Genomic DNA, 19,422 nt, shown 5'->3' with positions numbered 1-19,422 from the left:
ACTAGATTTAGTGTGTGGTCCTTGATTAGATCTGGTATCAAACAATAGTAAAAATGGCCACAAGGACATCACCCGGACAGAGAAATGTGAGTTTGGGCCGCATGTGAGATAGTGGCACCCTATCCATGTGACATTTCCCCAGTGGGAACGTTGTCCTGTGGGTCTATAGGAGAACACTTTATTCTTGGGAAATTCTCCTTAGGGGTGAAGGGACGTGATGTCTCCAAATTCTTAAACAACTTTACAAAAATAAGTGGGACGACCCAAGCTGGACCAAGCAGATTCCTTCCCTGGGACTCACCACGTGGAACTTCCAGGGATGCTCCTTCTGCCCTAAAATTATGGGGGTATGAGCCTGTGACCATGAACTTCTCAGTGTCACGCACCACATGAGAATGAAGTCTGCACCCAGAGGTGGCGCTGCTGAGAGGCCTGGAGGAGAGAGCGCGTGGGGCAGGATCAAGTTCTCTGTTCCGAGCCCCGAGGACCCCGGAAATGCCAAGGTTCCCGAAGCCCTGACCTCAGGTCTGTGGCTAACTCGCAGCATAGCGTATAAATGAAGAGAAGGCAGGAGGCGTAATGGGGTGTATTGTGGACGATCACAAAGGGTAGAGAGAGGCAGACCTGAGTGTGCGTGTGTTGTGAGACCGAGGCAGAGAGATATTGATTGAGAACACACGTGTGAACTATCGGGTAAGGCTTTCTGAAGGGGCCCTGCAGGAGAGAGAAAGAAGGTTCTAGAAGGTGCAATACTCCAAGTAGAGGGGACAGGACGGTTTGAACAGAGGCAGCACAGAGGGCACGAGCAGGAGGCTGCCACGGGTCCCAGGATGGGAAGGTCCTGTTTCGTGGGCATGTTACATCAGGTGGGAGTAACAGTGGGTAAGGTGCGTGCCTCCAAGAGCAACCCTGACGACCTCTGAAGGCCACTCAAGGAAAAGGGCTTCCTCAGTGGAAGCTTATTTGTGTCCCCCTGAAAATGCCACCCAACCAAGGTCGGAAACAAAGTCCAGATGACTCTGAATTACCCTGAGAGCCAGGCGCCGACCCCTGCACTGTCGAAAATCTATGTAGGACTTTGGACTCCCCAAATGCAACTACTAACAGCTCACTGTTGACGGGAAGCCTGACCAGGACCAGACCCAGGCAATCCTCAAGGATTTCGTACGTTATGTGCATTACGTACCGCATTCTTCCAGGAAAGTAGGTTAGAGTAAAGAAAATGTTATTAAGAAAACCATAAGGAAGCGAAAACACATTTACCGTGCTGTGCTGTACTGAACCGAAAACATCCGCGTGTGAGCGGGCCCGTGCAGCTCAACCCATGTTGTTCAAGGGTCAACGGTGCTTGCATTCCCCGCCCCTGCTGTTTTCTAGAAACAGCAGAGCACAGTGAGCAGCGGCTGCGTGGGATGCATATTAAGGAAGCGGTCCTTCCTCAATGGGACGCTGGGACGTAAAGGACCTCCAGCCCTGGAGCCAGATGACTTATATTTGAACCCAGCTCAACAATCTGAACTTGGGTGAAGTGTTTCATGTCTCTGAGCCCCAGTCTGCCCATCAAATGGGAGAAAAAACTGAACTGACTCCTAGGATTGTCGGCCGGACAGAATGATGAGAACTGAGCCTCCTCCTCCTCCTGGATCCTGGCCCAGCTCCCGGCCAGCAGAAGCCAGGGGCAGGCTTACCCCTGCAGTGTGCCCTCCACATGCTCCTGGTGCTCCCACGCAGGCATGTCCCCTGTCCGAAGGAGGCAGGGGCTCTTCACAAAGACTGCCCTAACTGCCCCAGGGATGCCAGGCAGCAGCCCGGAGAGCTCTGGGCCCCCAGGGGCTGCTCATGGGAGCACCGCCCAGTCTCCCTCCTGAGCTTCCTGGAGACCCACCGCCCTGGGCTCTCACCCTACAGAAAGGAAGGTGGTTCTCCTGTCCTGGGTCCTCCTGCTCCCTCCTCTGACAAAGTGGCCGCCCCCGCCCCCAAGCCAATCCAGTCCAGGGTTGGGGCAGAAGAAACCTGGGGCTGACAAGGTGGCATATCCCAAACTCTGGCCTCCGTGTTTGGCAAAGAAAAGGACGGTTCTCAGGAAAAGACAGACCCTGAAGCAATTAAATACCCTCCTCTCATTTGCATTCCGGTCCCTGTGAGAGATCTGTATCAACATCCCCAGGGCAAGACAATCTTGTTTCCCCAACAAAACCGATTATGCACATCAGGCCTGGGGATTAATCACCAGCCACAGGGTTGGGAGCCAGTAAAAACAGGCAGAGATGAGATGGGAAGATAGGAGCAGGAGGGAGGGACTGCCAGGAGGAAAGTGCTGGAGGCCAGGCTGGGCTTGTGGGGCGGCTCAGGCTTGCCGGCAGAAACCCGCTTCACTGCGACCCTGTGCCCGTCCCGCCTCTCCTTTCTCCCTAACTTGGCAGTGTCCTGGGGAGGGACGAGCCAGTCCAGAGCTCTGGGCATGGGCACGAACATGGAGTGGGGACAAGCCCCAAGGCCCAGGGCAGGCCACCTCCATGTCACAACCCCACTGTCCCCAAATAAAGGTATTCCCTCACTGAACCCACGCTGCCACATGCCCCTCCCCCCGGCCATGTGTCAGGACCGAGGCCCTTTCAGTGCCCCTGGGAGATAGCAGAGTTCTCAGTGGTTGGGGATGGGGGGGCTCTGGTCAGGCACAACCACAGCTCAGCAGCTGCTGGTGGGCTCCCCTACCCCAACCATTGTCTCTGCTCTGTTCCCTGTTGCATGAGCCACCCCGTCTGGGTAGCACCCCTGGCCTACTCCCTAGACATCCTCTGTTGGGCTCAGCAGAGCAGGGCCTCTTACTCCTGGGGCAGAGCTATCTGTGTCCCCCAACTTCCGCCACCCCAGGCTCCCAGTAGCACTGGCGTGGGAACTCTCACCCCCAACGTGCCAGACGGGCCGCCATCCTGGTTTCCCTGGCAGCCAGGAGGGAAGAAAGGAGGGGAGGGGAGGGGAGGGAAGGGGAGGGGAGGCTTGCCTGTACTCCAGGGAGAACTTGGTCAGCTCGCGGTTGTCGTGGAGCCACTTGAACTCCAGGGGCCAGCTGCCCTCAGCCATGCACGTGAGCACCAGGCGGTTCCCCTCCAGGTGCACCTGCGTCCGCACGGGCTCTGTCTTGAAATAGGGGGCCACGTCATCTGTGGGAAAGAGACCCAAAGCCACCAGTCATCTCTTGCTCACCTTCCCCTAGTTGTTCATGTTGTGCCCCAACACCCCGGGGGCCAAGAAAGCAGGTGCTCCTTGAGCCAGGTCACAGGCTCAAGGTCATGTGGCCGGGGACGACTTGAGCTTGGGTCTGACTTCATAGCTTGATCTTCAGAGTGAGTCCTCCATGCCTACCAACCAGTTCCTAGCCTCCCTCCTCCCAGACCATGCCAGACTCTCTCCTGCTGCCACCCCGTCCCTCTTTCCAGTCCTTTCTGTCTCTCTCCCCTCTGGATCCCCGCCCACTGGATACTCTGTGCTCCTGGATTTCTCCCTCCAGGAGAGAAGGAAGGGATGGATGCCCTTGGGGCACTGTGGTCAAAGGGAATATAAATGTCACAAGGAAAACAGGGAGGTGGGTTGACCCAAGTGACAGGTGACAGAGGTGTGCTGGGTCCTACCCCTGAGGCTGGGGGAGCCCCTCAAAGGCATCAAGGGCAGAGTCCATCCAATGGCCCCCTCCACTGCCAGGCTGCTTGATCCTTCTGTCCTCCTGTACCCAGATTTGGCCAGAAGTGGGTGCCTGTGGTCTGTAGGTGGGGTTCCCAGCTGTGTCAAGGCCTCACCCCAGCCCCAAGCAGTCTGACGACTCAGCACCAGTGATGTGCGTCGGGGCCAGTCGACTGGCCTGACTGCGTTGCACCCCTACCCCACACCCCTGGTCTCCATCTCACGAGTGGATAACTTGTGACTCCTGGGGAGGGTCTTCCTTGAACCCACACCATCCCAGCTCCTGACAACCCTCCTGGAGCTCACCACCACCTTACAAAATCCTTCAGAAGGCCTCTCTGGGGAGCGTGGGGGCGGGGGAGGGCGGGGGCCAGCCCCCACCCTCACCCCGTCACTCGCCCACCTTTGGCCGCAGCAGCAGCAGCAGCGGGCAGAGGCCAGCAGGCCCCCATCTGCGGGAGCTGGGAGCTGCCCCTGCTCCCTGGTTGACAAATGGGCACATTCACACTTCAAAGGCACATTCCTATTCCCCAGCAGCGTTCAAGAGCCCTTTGAATCGAGTTTTAAAAAACCCTCTGTTAGTTCCTGTCATCACCCGTTTGTTTTAAAACAATAACACTCCCAGCCCCCAGTGATTCAGTCCCTGGGATGCGGGGCTGACTCAGAGCCGGAACATCAGTTGGGCGGGCAGGCGGACTGGGAGCTTGCACACACACACACACACACACACACACACACACACACACACACGTGCACACGCGTTCTGCACCCAGAGCCCCTCGCCTCAGTAGAGCGGCCCACCAGGCAATCTGCTCCTAGGGCCACATGTGCCAGCTTGTTCCCCAGGCTCCCTGGGCACCAGCCTCAAGGCCAGCGATGGGCACAGGGATGGGCTGATTCCAGGGTTTGCTGAGAGAATGATGCTGGGAAGAGGAGGGCGGGGATGCCCTTTCCGGAGAGAGCCTGCTGGGTACCACCCAGCCCCGAGCATCCCTGCATCCCTCAACTCAACTCATCCTCACAAGGAGGCCTGGCAGGCGCCTGGGCTCCCCTCCCCCAGGGCCTGCTGTGCAGTGCCCCACCCCCACACCATCTCATACGGGGATTTGGGAGGGGGGCCCTCCCCAGCCCGGAGCAATGGCAGGAGTTCTGCCAACCGGTTTTCCTGGATGGGTCTGCTGTGTTCCAAAAGCAGGGGATGGCAGGGCGACTAGCACTGTGGGTGCTCTAGAGGTCAAGACATTGACAGGGAAAGGATACTGGGGCGCGGGACAGCCATGGGTGTGTGTGTGTCCGTGCGTGCACGCTTGCGTGTGCGCACTCATGTGTGTGTTGTGTACATGTCCTCAAGTGTCTATGTGTATCTGCATATGTGTGTAGGTGTGTTTCCATATGTGTGTATCTATGTGTCTGTGTGTTCAAGTGTGTTCTGTTTACATGCAGGGGTGGATTTCTGTGCCATGAATGCACGGCGGGTGACATGAATCATTGGCCTTGGGCAACTTATAATCTTTTTGCACATCAATTTCCTAGTTGTAAATTGGAGGATACGTTTGTGGGGTAGATTAAATAAATTTAAAAACATAAAGAGGTTAGAACAGCACCTGGAACATGCCATAGGGAGGCGTGGCTACTGTTACTATTGATCGTATGTCCAGATGGGCAGACTACGGGAGAGAAGAACTTGTGCCCCGTGGGCAGGCACCAGCTGCTCCTTTGTGCAGTATACAACTTGCACAACTGTACACAACAACCCTATTAGCCACCTTCTCAATGGGAAGGAGCTAACAGAATGGAAGAGAACTGTGGATAGAAGAATCAATATTACATGGGTATCGTTCCCTTAAACATTTTCTCACTTTGAAAACACACACACACACACACACACACACACACACACGAAAGACAGATTTTTTAAAATTAGACAACGTGACTCTAAAGTTCACGTTTAAAAACATAACAAAAGAATAACCAGGAAAATCTGAGAAACTATGGTAGGTAGAGAAGATTAGCCCAGATAACTATATTATAAAGCTGTAATAATTAAAACGGTGTGTTCTTGTACATGTAGTCTAATGAAATGACAGACTTGGAATCTAGAAATAGACCCCAATACACATGGGATTATTTAATATATGGTGAAAGCAGAATTTCAAGTCGGTGGGGAAAAGATCAATTATTCACCAAACGGCTTTGAAACAGCTAGGGAGCCATTTGCGGGGGGAAGAAAAAGTCGAATCTCTTCCTCACACTTTTCCTCAAAATAAATGCTAGCTGGATCAATGTTTGAAGCATGAAAAATGAAATTCTAAAAGTAGAAGAAAGTCACAGAGGTTTAAAAATATATAATCTCGAGGAGGTGAAGTATTTGCCAAGTACTTTCCAAGTACTACACAAACTCCAAGAAGTCATAAAACAGATTGATACCTTCAGCTCTATAAAAATTCTACATGGAAAAAAAATACCCATAAACAAGGAAGCAACAAATGACAAACTCGGGGAAAACGTCTGCAACTTCTATCACGGACAAAGAGCTCATTTTCCCGATATAAAAAATATTCCCATAAATCAGCGAAAGAAAGATGAACAAACCAACAGAAAAATGGGCAAAGGATATGAACCGTTCACAGGAAAGAATTACAAATAACTCTGAAACACAGACAAAGATGCTGAACCTCATGATAAGAGAAAGGCAAACGAGACTCAGTAAGATAATGTTTTTCCCTATCACTTGGGCCACGATCTGAAAGCAAGATAGTGCCCGGTGCTGGGCAGCCCGTGGGGACCCAGGTGTGCGCTCAAGGCTCTATCGGACCGCAGCTCTGCAGAGAGCGGTCTTGGTGAGGCCATCAAACCCACCAAGCATTCCCCCTCCCCATCCACCAGCTCTTTCCGGAGACTTCTCCTTCGCAGACACACCCGTGCGTGGGGGAAGGGACAGCCCCTCAGAGCACTGTTACGCTTTGTATCAGAGAACGCTCAAAAAAATGACCCTCGTGTCCGGCAAGCCGGTAGTGGTTAAAGCGATGCTGGAACTTCCAAACTCAAGAATTCTCAGCAGCATCGGGCTCTGGGGTGGTTTTTTGAGAACTACCGTTACTGAAAACAAGCAAAGGTGTGGAATGGACGTGTCATCTGCCACCACGTGTGTTCTTTTTTCCTGAAGCATAAAAATATATTTGCTTGTCTAGGCAGAGGCTTTTTCTAGGGGGTTACATAAGACACTGGGCTCAGCGAGGCTTTGGGAAGAAGAACCGGGTGGGAGGGGACTCACTTTTCACTCTGTACCTACTGGTAAGTTCTGCTGTGTCACATGGGGATGGGTCACTTACTTATAATCAGATCGATGCCCGTGTCTGCGTCCACGCAGGTGAGGCTGTAAGGTGAGCAGCCACGGGCCGGTCCTACCGGGGACAGAGGAAAGGTAGGCCCTGTGCGTGCATGAGACATGGGACGTGGCATGGCCGGGGATCCCTGACCACCAAGAGTCTGAGACCCTTGAAGGAAGAGCTGCCTTCAGAGGCAGACAAGAGGCCTCAGTCTTGGGCTTCCTTCTTGTTTTCTGTAACATCTCGGTGGCCCCTGACTGCCTTACCCTTCATATTCCCAGTAAATACCCCCATTGTCATCCTTCCACTCCAGGCTCCAGGCTCCGCGGCCCCACGGAGAAACTCATCTCAACTCCAACCTCTCCCCGCCCTCCTGCCCCCCAGCAACATAACGCCTTCTTTCTCTGGAGTCCCTCCATCGCTCCTGGGAGTTGATTTCCGAAGCCAGCCCAGGCTTGGTTCCCAGCCCAGGGAACCCCACATCCCCTGGAGCCAGAGTCTCGCCAGCCCAGGGTGAAGACCTCCACCCACCACCCCGTGGGCCGGAAGCTGCGGAGCCCGCTTCCAGGGGCAAATCCTCTCTCAGCGCTGAAACGCGCCAAGGCCTGTCTCTGGGCAGCTCCTCTCCGGGCGCACAGATAGGACCACTCGGTCACGGGCATCTCTGGAATGTGTGGGAACCGGGGGGACCTTGGGATTCTTGCAAACCTCTCCCCACCATGCCCTGGTCTCTGTACCACCATCTTTATCTTGTACTGACCTCCACGGTCTCCCAGCTGGACCCGGCTGGAAAGCCTGTGCTCCTCGGAGCTGCCCAGGTCCTAGGTCGTAGGAAGCAGGGACTCATGGCAGTCCCCCTCGCCACTTCCCCCCCACCCCCACTTCTATTCCCTCTGCCTTTATTTCGTGCTTTTGCTGGAACTTTCCATACGGGGAGCATTTTATGTCCATCATTTCAGTTAAGAGTCATGAGAGCTTCCAAGGAAGGTGCCGTCATTACCCCCTTTTACAGATGAGAAGATGGACCCTTGAGAAGGTTCAGTCATTTGACTGCCTCCCAGACGTAACATCACATCTGGTGGATTCCAGAAGCTCCAGATCTTTCCATATCTGATGCCTGGCTGTCCTGCTCTTCATACCCTGACCTGCAGCCTTGTGGGTGGGGAGTGAGGGATGGTGCCCGTCTTTGGGCACTGGTTTTGAAGCCACAAGCAGGGGTCATGCTGGTCGTGTGGCAGAGGCATTCCCACCCCGGCTTCGAATGTCACAGCCCCAGAATCAGATCCAGGGATGAGAGGCATGCTGGCAGAACACGCGGGGAGCCTGGCCACCTTGGGGTGGGGGTACAGGAGGGGGCTATGAGCTAGCGGGATGTAGGGAAGGAAGCCTGGGAATAAGGGATGCAGAGGATGAACAGATTGGGGTGTGAGGGTTAAGGAGAGCAAGGGTTAGAGCTCAGGGGGCACCCCACCCCCCCACAGCTCTGCTCACCGCTCAAGCCTCCAGGTGCCAACCTTCCCAAGGGTCTGGCTTGAAGGTCCCAGTGGAAGAAGAGAATCTGGGTTTCAATCCCAGTTCCTATGCTAACTAAAGTTTGACCTCGAGCAGACTAACTCTGGAGCCTTACTTGTCTTGTCAGTAAAAGACCTTCCAGTGCCTGCCCCAGAGGCTGCTGGGAAGGCCAAGTGAGCTAACACACCCCACGTTTGGAGCTCCGTGCTTGGCACCTTTGGGCTGCTCCCTCTGCAGAACAGACCTTTGGAGGTGACCCCACGGGGAGGAGGTGGGGAAATGGGGAGGGGGTGCTATGATCACCACCCCCTCCCCATTTCCTGCATCTTAGAGATGTCTCAGATCGGAGCCGTCCAAATTCAGCTGCCTCATGGCCACGGCAAGCTGGCTCAAGAACGGAGTCTTGCCTAGGGATGGCTTGTAAGGTCTTGACCCTTTGGTCACGACGAGGTAGAAACACGGGCGCTGCAGGGTTCTGCATAACATCAGAAATTCCCGTGTGTCCCTCCTCCACCCAAATCCAGGTGGGGGTAGGGGTGCTAAGCCTGGCACTGCCCGGGCCAGAGAAAGTTCAGGAATACAGTGCTGTGGGCACAAGGACAGGCTGCCATGCGTGCTCCTGTTGGAGCCCCTGCCCTCCAGAGACGTCTGGGGACCACACACAGTGGCAGGTGCCAGCAGGCACTCTCTGAATGCCTGAGAAAGACCACAGGACCCACGGATGTTCCCTTCTCCCCTCCCATCCTCAGGCTTGTCAGGGCCAAGCCTGCTCCTACCCTACCCAGCCAGGGCAGCAGGACCCCAGCCCCGTAGGCCCTCCCTTCTGGCTTCCCTTCTGCCTCCCACAAATGAGATGCTAATTTATGCCCCTCCACTATCTCCTGGCAGATGCCTGGCCCAGCTCAGCCCCAGTGCCGCCTGCATGCCAAGTGCTTCATTAGCCAGGAAAGAAGGCTCTCACCCTCCTTAATCTAATCCCCGCCAGTGACCTTCAGGGGCCAGGCACCTTCTGAGGTGGGACAATCCATTATGCCTCGGCCTCCACAGCTGCGGCCGAACGGATTTCTCGCTCAGAAAAGCGTGTTCAAAAAGCATCTAATGGAACGGATCGTCAATTTGTTTGAATACACATCTAATCTGATTAGGGGGGCCGAGTCACCGGGGTGGCCAGGGCCACTGAGCCCTGACATGGCCCTGGGGAACCGTGAGTCGGGTGGAGGGGTGCAGGGTGGGGAAGGAAGGGTGTATGCCCCAAGCCCACCACCCCACCAGCTGGGCCCGTGGTACATTCAGCCAAAAGTCACAGGTAAAAGAATATAAACCATGGAGAGGCCACTGGGGCTGGGCAGGCGCCTCCTGTTCTTCTGGGCCCCAGCACTAGGCAGAGTCCAAGGCCAAGGAGATGCTCAGGAAATGAATGAATGAACTCAGGAGCAGTGAGTGAATGATGATGAGACCCAACATGGTGGCCACGGTAGCCATGGTAGCCGAGCTCATCAACGTCCAGGGTAAGACGTGTTGATGCCTGAACTGGGTTGAATGGAGTCACCCCCCTCCCAGAATTCATGTCCAACCTGGAACCCCGGAACAAGACCCTATTTAAAAATAGGATATTACAGCTGTCATCCGTTCAGATGAGGCCCGAGGGAGTCGGGTGGGCCCTGATGACTGTTGTCTTTGTAAGAGGAGACTCATGGGAACAGAAACACAGGGAGAAGATAGCCAGGGGTGGAGGGGGCAGAGACTGGGGTGCTGCACCTACAAGCCCAGGAATGCCTAGGATTGCTGGGAGCCACCACAAGCAGGAAGAGGTAAGGGAGGACTCTTCCCTCTGGCCTTCAGAGAGAGTGTGGCCTTGCCAAAACCTTGGTTTTCAGCCTGCTGGCCTCCACAACTGCTTGAGTCACTCGGTTTATGGTATTTTGTTAGGACAGCCCTAGGAAGCGAATACAACGCCTTATAGAGACTTGTGCCTGTCGCTCTGCCTAAGGCAGCCTGCTGGAGAACAAAGAGCACTAGCAAGGGAATCTGGAGCCCAGAGTCCCACTGGTCTGGACCACGACCTTCTTCAGACATACCACGTCTACCATGCCCCAGGGCCTTTGCTTATGCCATTTCCTTTCCCGGAGAGCCCCTTCTTCCTTCTTTGCTGGGAAAATGTAGGTATTAAATCCATGTTAATTTCTGTCCTTTGTCCTTTCTAAGCTCAAATGTCCTGTCCTCTGTCACTTTTCCTCCACATCCCTCAGACTTGGGAGGTTACCTCCCTTACAGCTTGGAAGACGCTCATCATAGCCCCAGGTGCGGTGGCACCCAGGCTAGTCTCCACTGGAAGATGGGGACAGTGGCCTTCTCGCCTCCCCTGTCCCAGAGCCCAGCAGTGCACCTGGCAGGCAGAAGGGCCCAGATCCATGAGTGAAAAAGTGGACAAACGAACTTGCCGTTGAACGTGGCCAGGTCACCTCCCTCTTGTTGGTTGATACTGCTGGGGGGATCTTTACGTTCCCTCCTGGCTTGAATGTTGCAAGATCTGCGTAGTTGTGACCTTGTTGGGCCCTGGAGTGGGAGGGATTACCTGGATTCAAACTCAGCTCAGCCACTCACTAGCTGTGTGACCCTGGACAGGTCCAAAACCCCTCTGAGTCTCAGTTTCCCAACCTGAAAATCGGGGTATGGGCAGCGGCCGCCTCCGAGGCCTGGTGAGAAGGCTGAGCACCTAGACTGGTGCTGGGCACCACTGGCCCGCCCTCATCTTTAATCCGTGAGACCTCTCTGAGCCACGTCACAGCCAGGGCCTCCAGCGGGACCGCGCTGCTACAGAATGCCAAAGCATCCCCAGCCTCTTGCGGAAGAAAGAGGGTTCTCATTTCTGACGGGTTTATCTTGCAAGCAACAGAGGAGAAGGGAGCTATTTCTTAAATTTCAGCAGGAGGGTTTAGAGTTTAGACTTACACCACTGATGAGAATATTTTTGCCAAACGGCATTATTGTCATTTCACTGTGTTCAGAGTCACTTGAGCTACAAATACAGCAATAGTAAAAATTTCACAAACTCCTGGAATTCCTCCCAAGAAGCCCCATTATGCTGTGTAGACGATGCTCATCTTCCCCTGGGGGACCCCAGGGCAGGGCACGTGCTTGGAGCAATTCTCTGGTCGTACAGCTGGAACCTGAGACCCCTGGCCACGAAGGGACTTGCCACAGCTCAGCTGCCTCGCCAGGCCTGGGTGGCCCTGTGGAGACTTGTCCCACTGGCACCTGGCACTCCCACAGGGCACGGGTCTTGAAGATTCCTGGGGTGAGCTCTCTCTGTCACAAGGGTACCACCATCAGCTGGCCTGTCTCCTAAGCTCTCGTGATGGGGAAACGTCCACCTTTCACGGGCCTTGAGAAACCGAGATACAGATGCTTCCAGGAGCCACGGCCTGGGGGTCTCCAATGCCTAGTTTGCCCAGTGATGGCACCACCAGCCACAGGGCAGCGAGGTCTGTGCCAGGCACAGGGGACAATTGGCCCTGAGCTCCAGCTAGCATGCTTTCCAAGGGCAGCCCCCTTTCCTCCTGTTTCCTGACCTTGAGAATGGTTGTCACCTAAAGGAGATGGTCCACTGGAAGGGAGGACCAGAAAGGAGGGAAGACAGAAGTGGGGGGTCTGACTGAGCACTGGTCATCGACTCTCTGATACCCACCAGAGCTGAGGCGCAGGGCGGGCACACTAGGGGCTCCCCCTCAGCCTCATCGTCCCCAGATGGGTGCTTGCCACCCAACTGTAGTGGCTTCTCCTTGCCTTCCCTTCCCTGGAATCAAGGCAGAAAGCTCAGCCCGGGGAGAAGGGAAAAAGAAAGGGGTTTGCTGAAGACCTCACCCAGGCCGACCTCCCTGTGTTTCCTCGTTTAGTCCCCAACCATGTGGGGGACGGCATCACTACCACCTGTACTTCTCTCACTGACGCTCAGAGGAGAGTGGCGTGAGGTCACCAGGATGTCGAACCCACGGCCTCCTACTTCCCTGCGAGGCCTCAGATCTCCGCTGAGGTCAGCGCGGTGTCTGGACCGCAGGAAGGGAGGCCGAGGCTGGGCCTGGGACGGGGTGGGGGTGGGGGAACCAGAGCGGCGGCCCGCCTCCGCGGCCGCGAGCTGGAACCCGCCGCCGAAGAAGCACACACATCCGTCAGGCTGGTGACCCCGGTGTACCGCGCTTTGTGGCGTGTAGCAAAGACTGTGGAGCAGAAAATTGGAGTTCAATTTGCCGTCCACACTGCGCAGCGCCCGGCCCGTTCCCCTCCCTGGCAGGTACCTCTGTGCCTCACCATAAATAATAACACCACGTGGCTCTCCGGCCCTTCCAGCAGACACGGGCCCCGAGCAATTTACAAGCGGCGTTACACGCGGACGCCCGCATGTGCCTGCCCCTCCCTGGCCCGCCCGTGGGCACCCGTGCCATCCGCCTTCCCTGCCACCCCCCGCCCCGGGGGCCATGCCCAATCTGGAGGGAGACAGGTCCTCGTCCACCCCTGGACGCTGGGCTCAGCTCCTGCCCCGAAGTCCTCCCTTGCCCCCTTCACTGGCACTCACTGGCAGAAAGCGCCGGGGGCTGGCAGAGACCAAGCCCTTGCTGCCCCCAGGGTGAGTGCCACAGTCAGTCCCTCCTCCTGTTTCCGAAAGGGTTCTTGATCTCCTCGGATCCGCAGTGTGCCTCTGTCTCCAAAAGCAGCCCTGTTTCTCTCCTCCAAACTTAAAGGGGTCTGTGGGGGTACGGCAGTGACTGAGGGCCCTTATGTGGGGGGCAGTCACTCGCCTGAGGGCTCCACATTGGGAGCTGCTTAGGGGACCTCCCACCGAGGGGCCAGGGCAGACGTAGGCGTAGGATTCCCTGTAGGCGAAATACCCAAAACGGGTGAATCCACAGACTGGACAGAGACCGGTGGCTGCCAGCTGGTCGGGAGAGGGGAGTGGGGAGCGGCCGATTCATGAGCACGAGGGTCTCCCTTTGGGGCGATGAAAGTGTTCCAGAATTACACAGAGATGGTGCTTGCAAACCCCGTGAAGGTACTAAAGGCAACTGAATTGTTCGCTTTAAAGTGGCGGATTTTATATTCTGTGAGTCTGATCTCAATTACAAACAAACAAGGCAATCTGGCACAAAAGGTCTCTCCCTGGCCCCCACGGCTCTGCTTACGCCCCTCGAGGGCTCCCGGTGCGCCTTTTGTCTCCCCAGCCCCAGCTGGTCCTTAGGAGGGAGATCAGAAGATCGAGAAGTTGTACGTGTTCTTTCTCGTCCCCAGAAGTCACCTGGTTTCCTCCCTTCCCTTCCACCTTCTCTCACGTGCTGGATGCTTAGGGGCATCTCCCTTGTCCGCTGTGGACAGGGTGAGGGTTTGCAAGCAGTGTCACGGGCACAGGGCTGGAAGCCCCCTCCCGGGCTGCTGCCCAAGCCCACAGGCCACCTGCAGTGAGGGCAGGAAGCGCGGGCTTCGCAGGTGGATGACAGGTGGGTGACGGGGTGTGAGCCCCACCTCCGCGCTCACAGGCTGCTGGGCACCGAGGCAGCCCCTGGCTCTCCTGAGCTGTCCCTTCCTCCCTTGCATGAGGGGAGGGGTCCTGCAGCACCCCCTTCTTTAGGACCCGCTGTGACAGAAGCTAGACACTGGGAACACAAGGTCCGCCAAGCGCTCACCACGTGTGGGGCCTCTGCACTGATGTCGTGCATCCTCTTATCTGTGCCGCCAGCTCGGACTCCTAGCCATGCCCTGGAGGCTGGAGGAGCCGAGTCACTGTTGCGGTCGGTGGCCCCAAGTGGCCTGGGTGGACGTTAGGACCTCCTTCCCTTGTTCCTCCCCCAGAACGCAATGGCATCCGAGGCCAGCCAGAGCGTGAACTCTGAAGCTGTGAAAGACAGTGGGTGGGCGCAGCTCCAGGGGAGGAGGTTCAACTGCAGGCCGTCCGAACCCCACTGCCCGCCTCGCCCTGGCCTGGCTGCTGGGCTCACATGGCCTGGTGGCAGGTGTCTTTTCCGGGCAGCACCCAGCGGTCCTGCTTGGGGGAGCCGAGGGAGCCTGCGGGAAGCAGGGGAGGTGGAGGGAAGGGGCACAGGACAGGCACAGGTCCCCCCGTAACTTACCCCTGCACCCGAACCTGTCAGGCTCCCCACCCTGCCTCTTCACTTGGCTGCTTTGAAAACTCATCTTTTATGTGCTACAGTGGCTGAACCCAGGGCTTCGGGGGGAGGTGACGGTATCAGCACCCTGCTGCTGGCCCCTGGCCAGCTGTCCACCTGGGAGCACAGGTGGTTTCCTCTCTGGCCAGTAGCACCCCTGGCTTCCCCAACTGGACTTCGTGTTCCCCAGAGCTAAGAGGGCTCCCAGCAGATACCGCAGGACATACGACAGAGACAGAGACAGGATGCGTATCAATGACAAGCCAGGTTTAACTGAGAGCATGCCCATGGCACCACAGCTCACACGGACCTGGGGTCTGTCCTGACCCCAGACCCCACCCTTCCTCCTGCTTGTGGGGTCCTGATACCAGGCAAGACCCTAGTCGCCGTGGCCTCCTGTAGGCTCCAAGTATTTCGAGCAAGAAGCATTTGTAGAATGCACCTAGTCCAACCCCTCTGGTTGGCCAATGAGGAAACTGAGGCGAGTTTAAGGGAAGGTTTGAGCCCAGCTCTTCTGATACCAGGTTACCCCACGTCTCTTGATAAGCTCGGCCTCATTTTCCCCTTTTGTAAAATGGACTGAGGGCTTGACAGATGTCCTCTGTGATCTTCCATGTCTAGCTTTCTCACCCGGGCTTTCCTGGGGATCAGACTGGCTGATGCTAGGAGAGCCTCTTCCCCGAGGGAGCCCCGGCTGCCCCTCTTGATGGAGTGAGGTCGGGGTGCTTTGGAATGTTCCTCACGGTCTCCTGCTATACCCCCTGCTATGTGTTGGCCCGTGTCCTGTTGTAAAATGAGGTCTTTGCAGACATGAACAAGTGAAGAGGAGGTCATCACGTGCGGGTGGGCCCGGGTGTGACTGACATGGAGCCACGGAGAAGGGATGCCCCATGAGTGCGAAGGGTGGGATGCGGCTCCTGCCAAGGGATGGAGGATTGTGGGCAACACCAGGAAGCGGAATAGGGAAGGAAGGGCTCTCCCTCCCTCCCTCTCACAGATCCGCCGGCAACCTGACTTTGGACTTGGCCGCCAAGAGCAAGAGACAAGATGTTCCTGTTGTTGAACCAGCTGGCTGTGGCACTGTGTAGAACAGCCCTGGGCAACTCACCCTGGCTCCCCACCATCACCCTCCACTGCCCCAAAAGAAGCCATCACGGCTCACAGCCCGTCCTCTCTGAAGATTTCACAAATGCCCCTCCCCCGAAAGAAGTGAGCCCCTCTGTGCTCACTGAGCCCACACATGACCATTGTCACGCCAGTAACCCCGGTGGCACGCCCACACGTCAGAAATACCCAGGGGACTCGAAGCAGTTACAAGATGCATCTCACGATGGCCACTATGGCTCCTTTGCTCCCTAACCTGGCTTTGTGCACAGACGGGGCACGCGGCACCGAACGAAGGACGGTATGAATGAATGAAGGGGAGCCTTCTTGTTTCCAGAGGCTCTGTTCTGATCCCTAACCCGCCCTGCCCCCAGCCTGTCACTTCCACGCAGGCTGCCACGTGCCCTCTGTGGCCCCACAGCAGCGTCGTGCCGGCCGCTCTGTCACGGGGCTGAGCTCCACTAATGATGACTGACGACGCCCCGTGCGCCAGGATTGGCAGGTTGGCAGGAGGCCCCGTCATGATGGATGGCCCTGCGTGGCCATTTCCAATTCACTCCCTGGAAGCCAAGCCATTCTGGGAAGGAGAGCAGCACGACCCCCCACCCCGCACCGCCCACCGCCCACGTGAGCAGCCTCCCTGCTTGCTGAGTGGTCTCCCCTCCTTCTCCTGATGACGGGGGCAAGGCGGTGGGTGGGATGTTTAGCTTTCATGGGCTCAGAGAGTAGAAGAGATGTTCCCTGTGTCCCGCTTTTCCAGTAGGGACACCCCCATCCAGAGAGGGTGACCTGGGAGTCATGCATTTACTGTCCTCTCCTTCCTGGCTTGGTTAGAGAGGGGACCCTCAGTCAGGGTCCTGCACCCCTGGATCCAGTCTCTGTCCATGGTTCTGAGGGCCAGTGTCTTCTGTGTACTCTGTGTGTGGTCCCTGAGCCTGCGCAGGTGCAACTGTCCCATTGTACAGATAGAAAAACAGATGCTCCGAGACATGAAGTGTTTCAGCCTCGGCCACAGCAAAGGCCGGGGTGGGCACTGGGATTTGCATGCAGGGCTATCCACTGTCCAAGTCCATGCACCTTCTGCTATAACAGGAAAAGTGGGTTGGAAAGGTGACGGAGCCATCTCTGGGTACCCCCTTGTCAGGGACAAATCTCAGGGGAAAAAGCTCCATCTTCTGTAATAAGCACAAAGTTCCCATGGGTGTGGGCTGGCCTGGGGTCAGAGGAGGAAGGGCAGGGCCAGGTCTCCCACAGAGGTCAAACCATGACACACAGCACATGGTTGGGGCTGTCAAGAGACTCACTTCCCCCAGGACCTATGTGACCCTGCGCAGGCCAGGCTAGTCCTCCAGGCCTCAGTTTCCCAGCGGGTCACGATCAGGTTCATCTCTGCCCAATCCTCCCCAGGGAGCTTGGGAGTGAATGAGAGACGGCAATTCAGGCATGAAACCAGAAGGAGTGAGGGTCTCATACCAGCAGGGTGAGACCCAAGGGAGGCTCCCAGGGAGAGCTGATACAAGGAGAGGGTGGGCCCCAGAAGCCACCGCCAAAGGGCTGAGGCCAGGAGGGTCGCAGGAGACCTCTGCCCACGGTCCAGCTGTGCCCAGCGCAGGGAGCAGGAGGGCAAGCTGGGGGCTGTGGTTTGGCAATGGGCAAACTCAGCATGGGAAAGGAGGGGTTTCCAGGAAGGCTTCAAGTTACCAGAAAGGACAATAAATTAATATAATAGGGCTGTTTGGCTGGTGACAAGGGATAAAACATGTGGTCCAAAAAAGCCCCACGCAAGACGGTCACAAGGATGAATGAGAAGGCATTCTCAATGGAGGGGGAAAGAGTGGGAAAGGTTCTTGCAGAGCTGGGAGGGGGAGGAGGAGGTGGGAGGAGGGAGCCTGCAGGGTGGTGTAGCAGAAGGGGGCTCCTGACCCTCCCGCCATCCCCTCACCCATCCCCTCACCGCCCCTCCACCCCTCCCCCTGCACTCTAGCACTCACTGCCTACCTGCTTCCCCTGGCTCCCTCCCTCCCTCCTCTCCAGATTCTTGCTGTCCTTGGGCCTCAACTTGCCCAAATGCTCTTGGCCTCAGTCACAACGCAGAGTGTGCATTTTGCTCATTCACTCCCGTGCTCACTCAGGCTCATTCACTCCTTCTGCAGATGCTGTCTGCACACCTGCTACATGCTAGGAGACGTCACGGTGAGCAAGAAGAAAACCTCTCCCGTCCAGCTGCCCCGAGGCGCACGGAAGGAGGATGGGCCACCAGACACAACAGAGTGAAGCCCGGGACACATCAAGCCTCCCCATGCTGCCGTGACCCCCAGGCCACACAGGACCATTGAGGCAGGTGCCCCCAGAAGGCAAGACGTGCACCAGGCAGGGGGGTGGCCGCAGGACCTTGGGCAAACCACTTAGCCCCTTCAGGCTGGTTTCCTCGTTGCAAGATAACAGCCCCTGCCTCAGAGAGCCGTGGCAAGGGAAGGAGGAGAAAATGCAGAGCTGGCTCCTGGCACGATGGTCGGGTTCTCAGTGATTGAATGGTGAGGGCCAGGGTCCCAAAGAACGAGGGGCTTATACATCGTGCTAAGGAATCTGGGTGTCACCTGAGGGCGGGGGAGGGGCACGGGAGACTGTGCGCGTGTGGACGTGTCTGTGTATGTGTTGGCACTGGGGGCTCGCTTGGGTGCCCGTGGGGTCCCCACTGCTCTCCCAATTTTAGTCTATTTTGTTCCCAGTTTCCCAGACGAGGGTCAGACCCAGCTGGAGAAGACAGAGAAGTTGCAGGTGGTGCCGAATGACCCTTGATGGGGATGGAGGGAGGACCCTCACCTTCTCAGCACAGTCTCAAGGTCATGACTCATCAGGCTGCCCTCTCCCGCTCAGTGAACACTGACTGTGGGCAGGCCGGGAGAGACCTTGCAGGCTGGCTGGGGAGATAGGATTCACAGGGGCGGCGATGACTCATGGCGTGAGGCACCAAGGAGCACAGCACCTGTGCACGCGACAACCAGGTGTAATGGGCATGTGGGACACAGTGGGGGCGGTGGGGGGTAGGCAGGCTTGGGTAGGCTCCATGGAGGAAGGAGGGAGCTCCATGGAGGAAGGAGGCATCTTGTGAGTCACTAGCTTGTTGAGGAAAACAGAGGCACTGGACAGTCAGCTCTGTGCCGGCCACCTCGTGACGCGCTGGGACACTGTCGGGAGGCCGTCTCTGAGCTCACGAAGCTTAGATTCTCTTTTAAAGATTTTATTTATTCATTTGACAGAGATCACAAGTAGGCAGAGAGAGAGAGAGAGAGGAGGAAGCAGGCTCCCCGCTAAGCAGAGAGCCCGATGCGGGGCTCAATCCCAGGACCCTGAGATCATGACCTGAGCTGAAGGCAGAGGCTTTAACCCACTGAGCCACCCAAGTGCCCCTCGAAGCTTAGATTCTACCAAGAAATGCAGGTGTTAAACCAGGGACTACAAGAGTGAAGGTTTGTGAAAGCACGGTATAGGGGGTGGTGGCACACAGGACACCAAGGAGAGATGTCCCCCAAGGTGATGCGCCAGCCAAGACTGAAGCTGGCAAGAGTGAGAGCAGGTATGCCAGAGTTTGTGGGAAGGGGGCCCTTGTGGCCAGAGCCCCAGAGGCGAGCAGAAGAGGA

General features: G+C 56.7%; 1 protein-coding gene across 1 annotated transcript in view; it reads right to left on the bottom strand.

The window, feature by feature from the left end:
• The window catches only part of LOC111158139 (sidekick cell adhesion molecule 2), a 287,109-nt gene that overhangs the window by 167,557 nt on the left and 100,130 nt on the right, over positions 1-19,422 (bottom strand). The window contains 1 exon segment of the mRNA XM_022520020.1: positions 3,005-3,164. Coding sequence (XP_022375728.1) covers positions 3,005-3,164 — 160 coding nt within the window.

Source organism: Enhydra lutris, unplaced genomic scaffold, assembly GCF_002288905.1.
Source record: "Enhydra lutris kenyoni isolate GAN:26980312 unplaced genomic scaffold, ASM228890v2 scaffoldscaffold57, whole genome shotgun sequence".
In the NCBI taxonomy this organism is placed as follows: Eukaryota; Metazoa; Chordata; class Mammalia; order Carnivora; family Mustelidae; genus Enhydra; species Enhydra lutris.
This window is presented reverse-complemented; position numbering and strand designations above follow the sequence as displayed.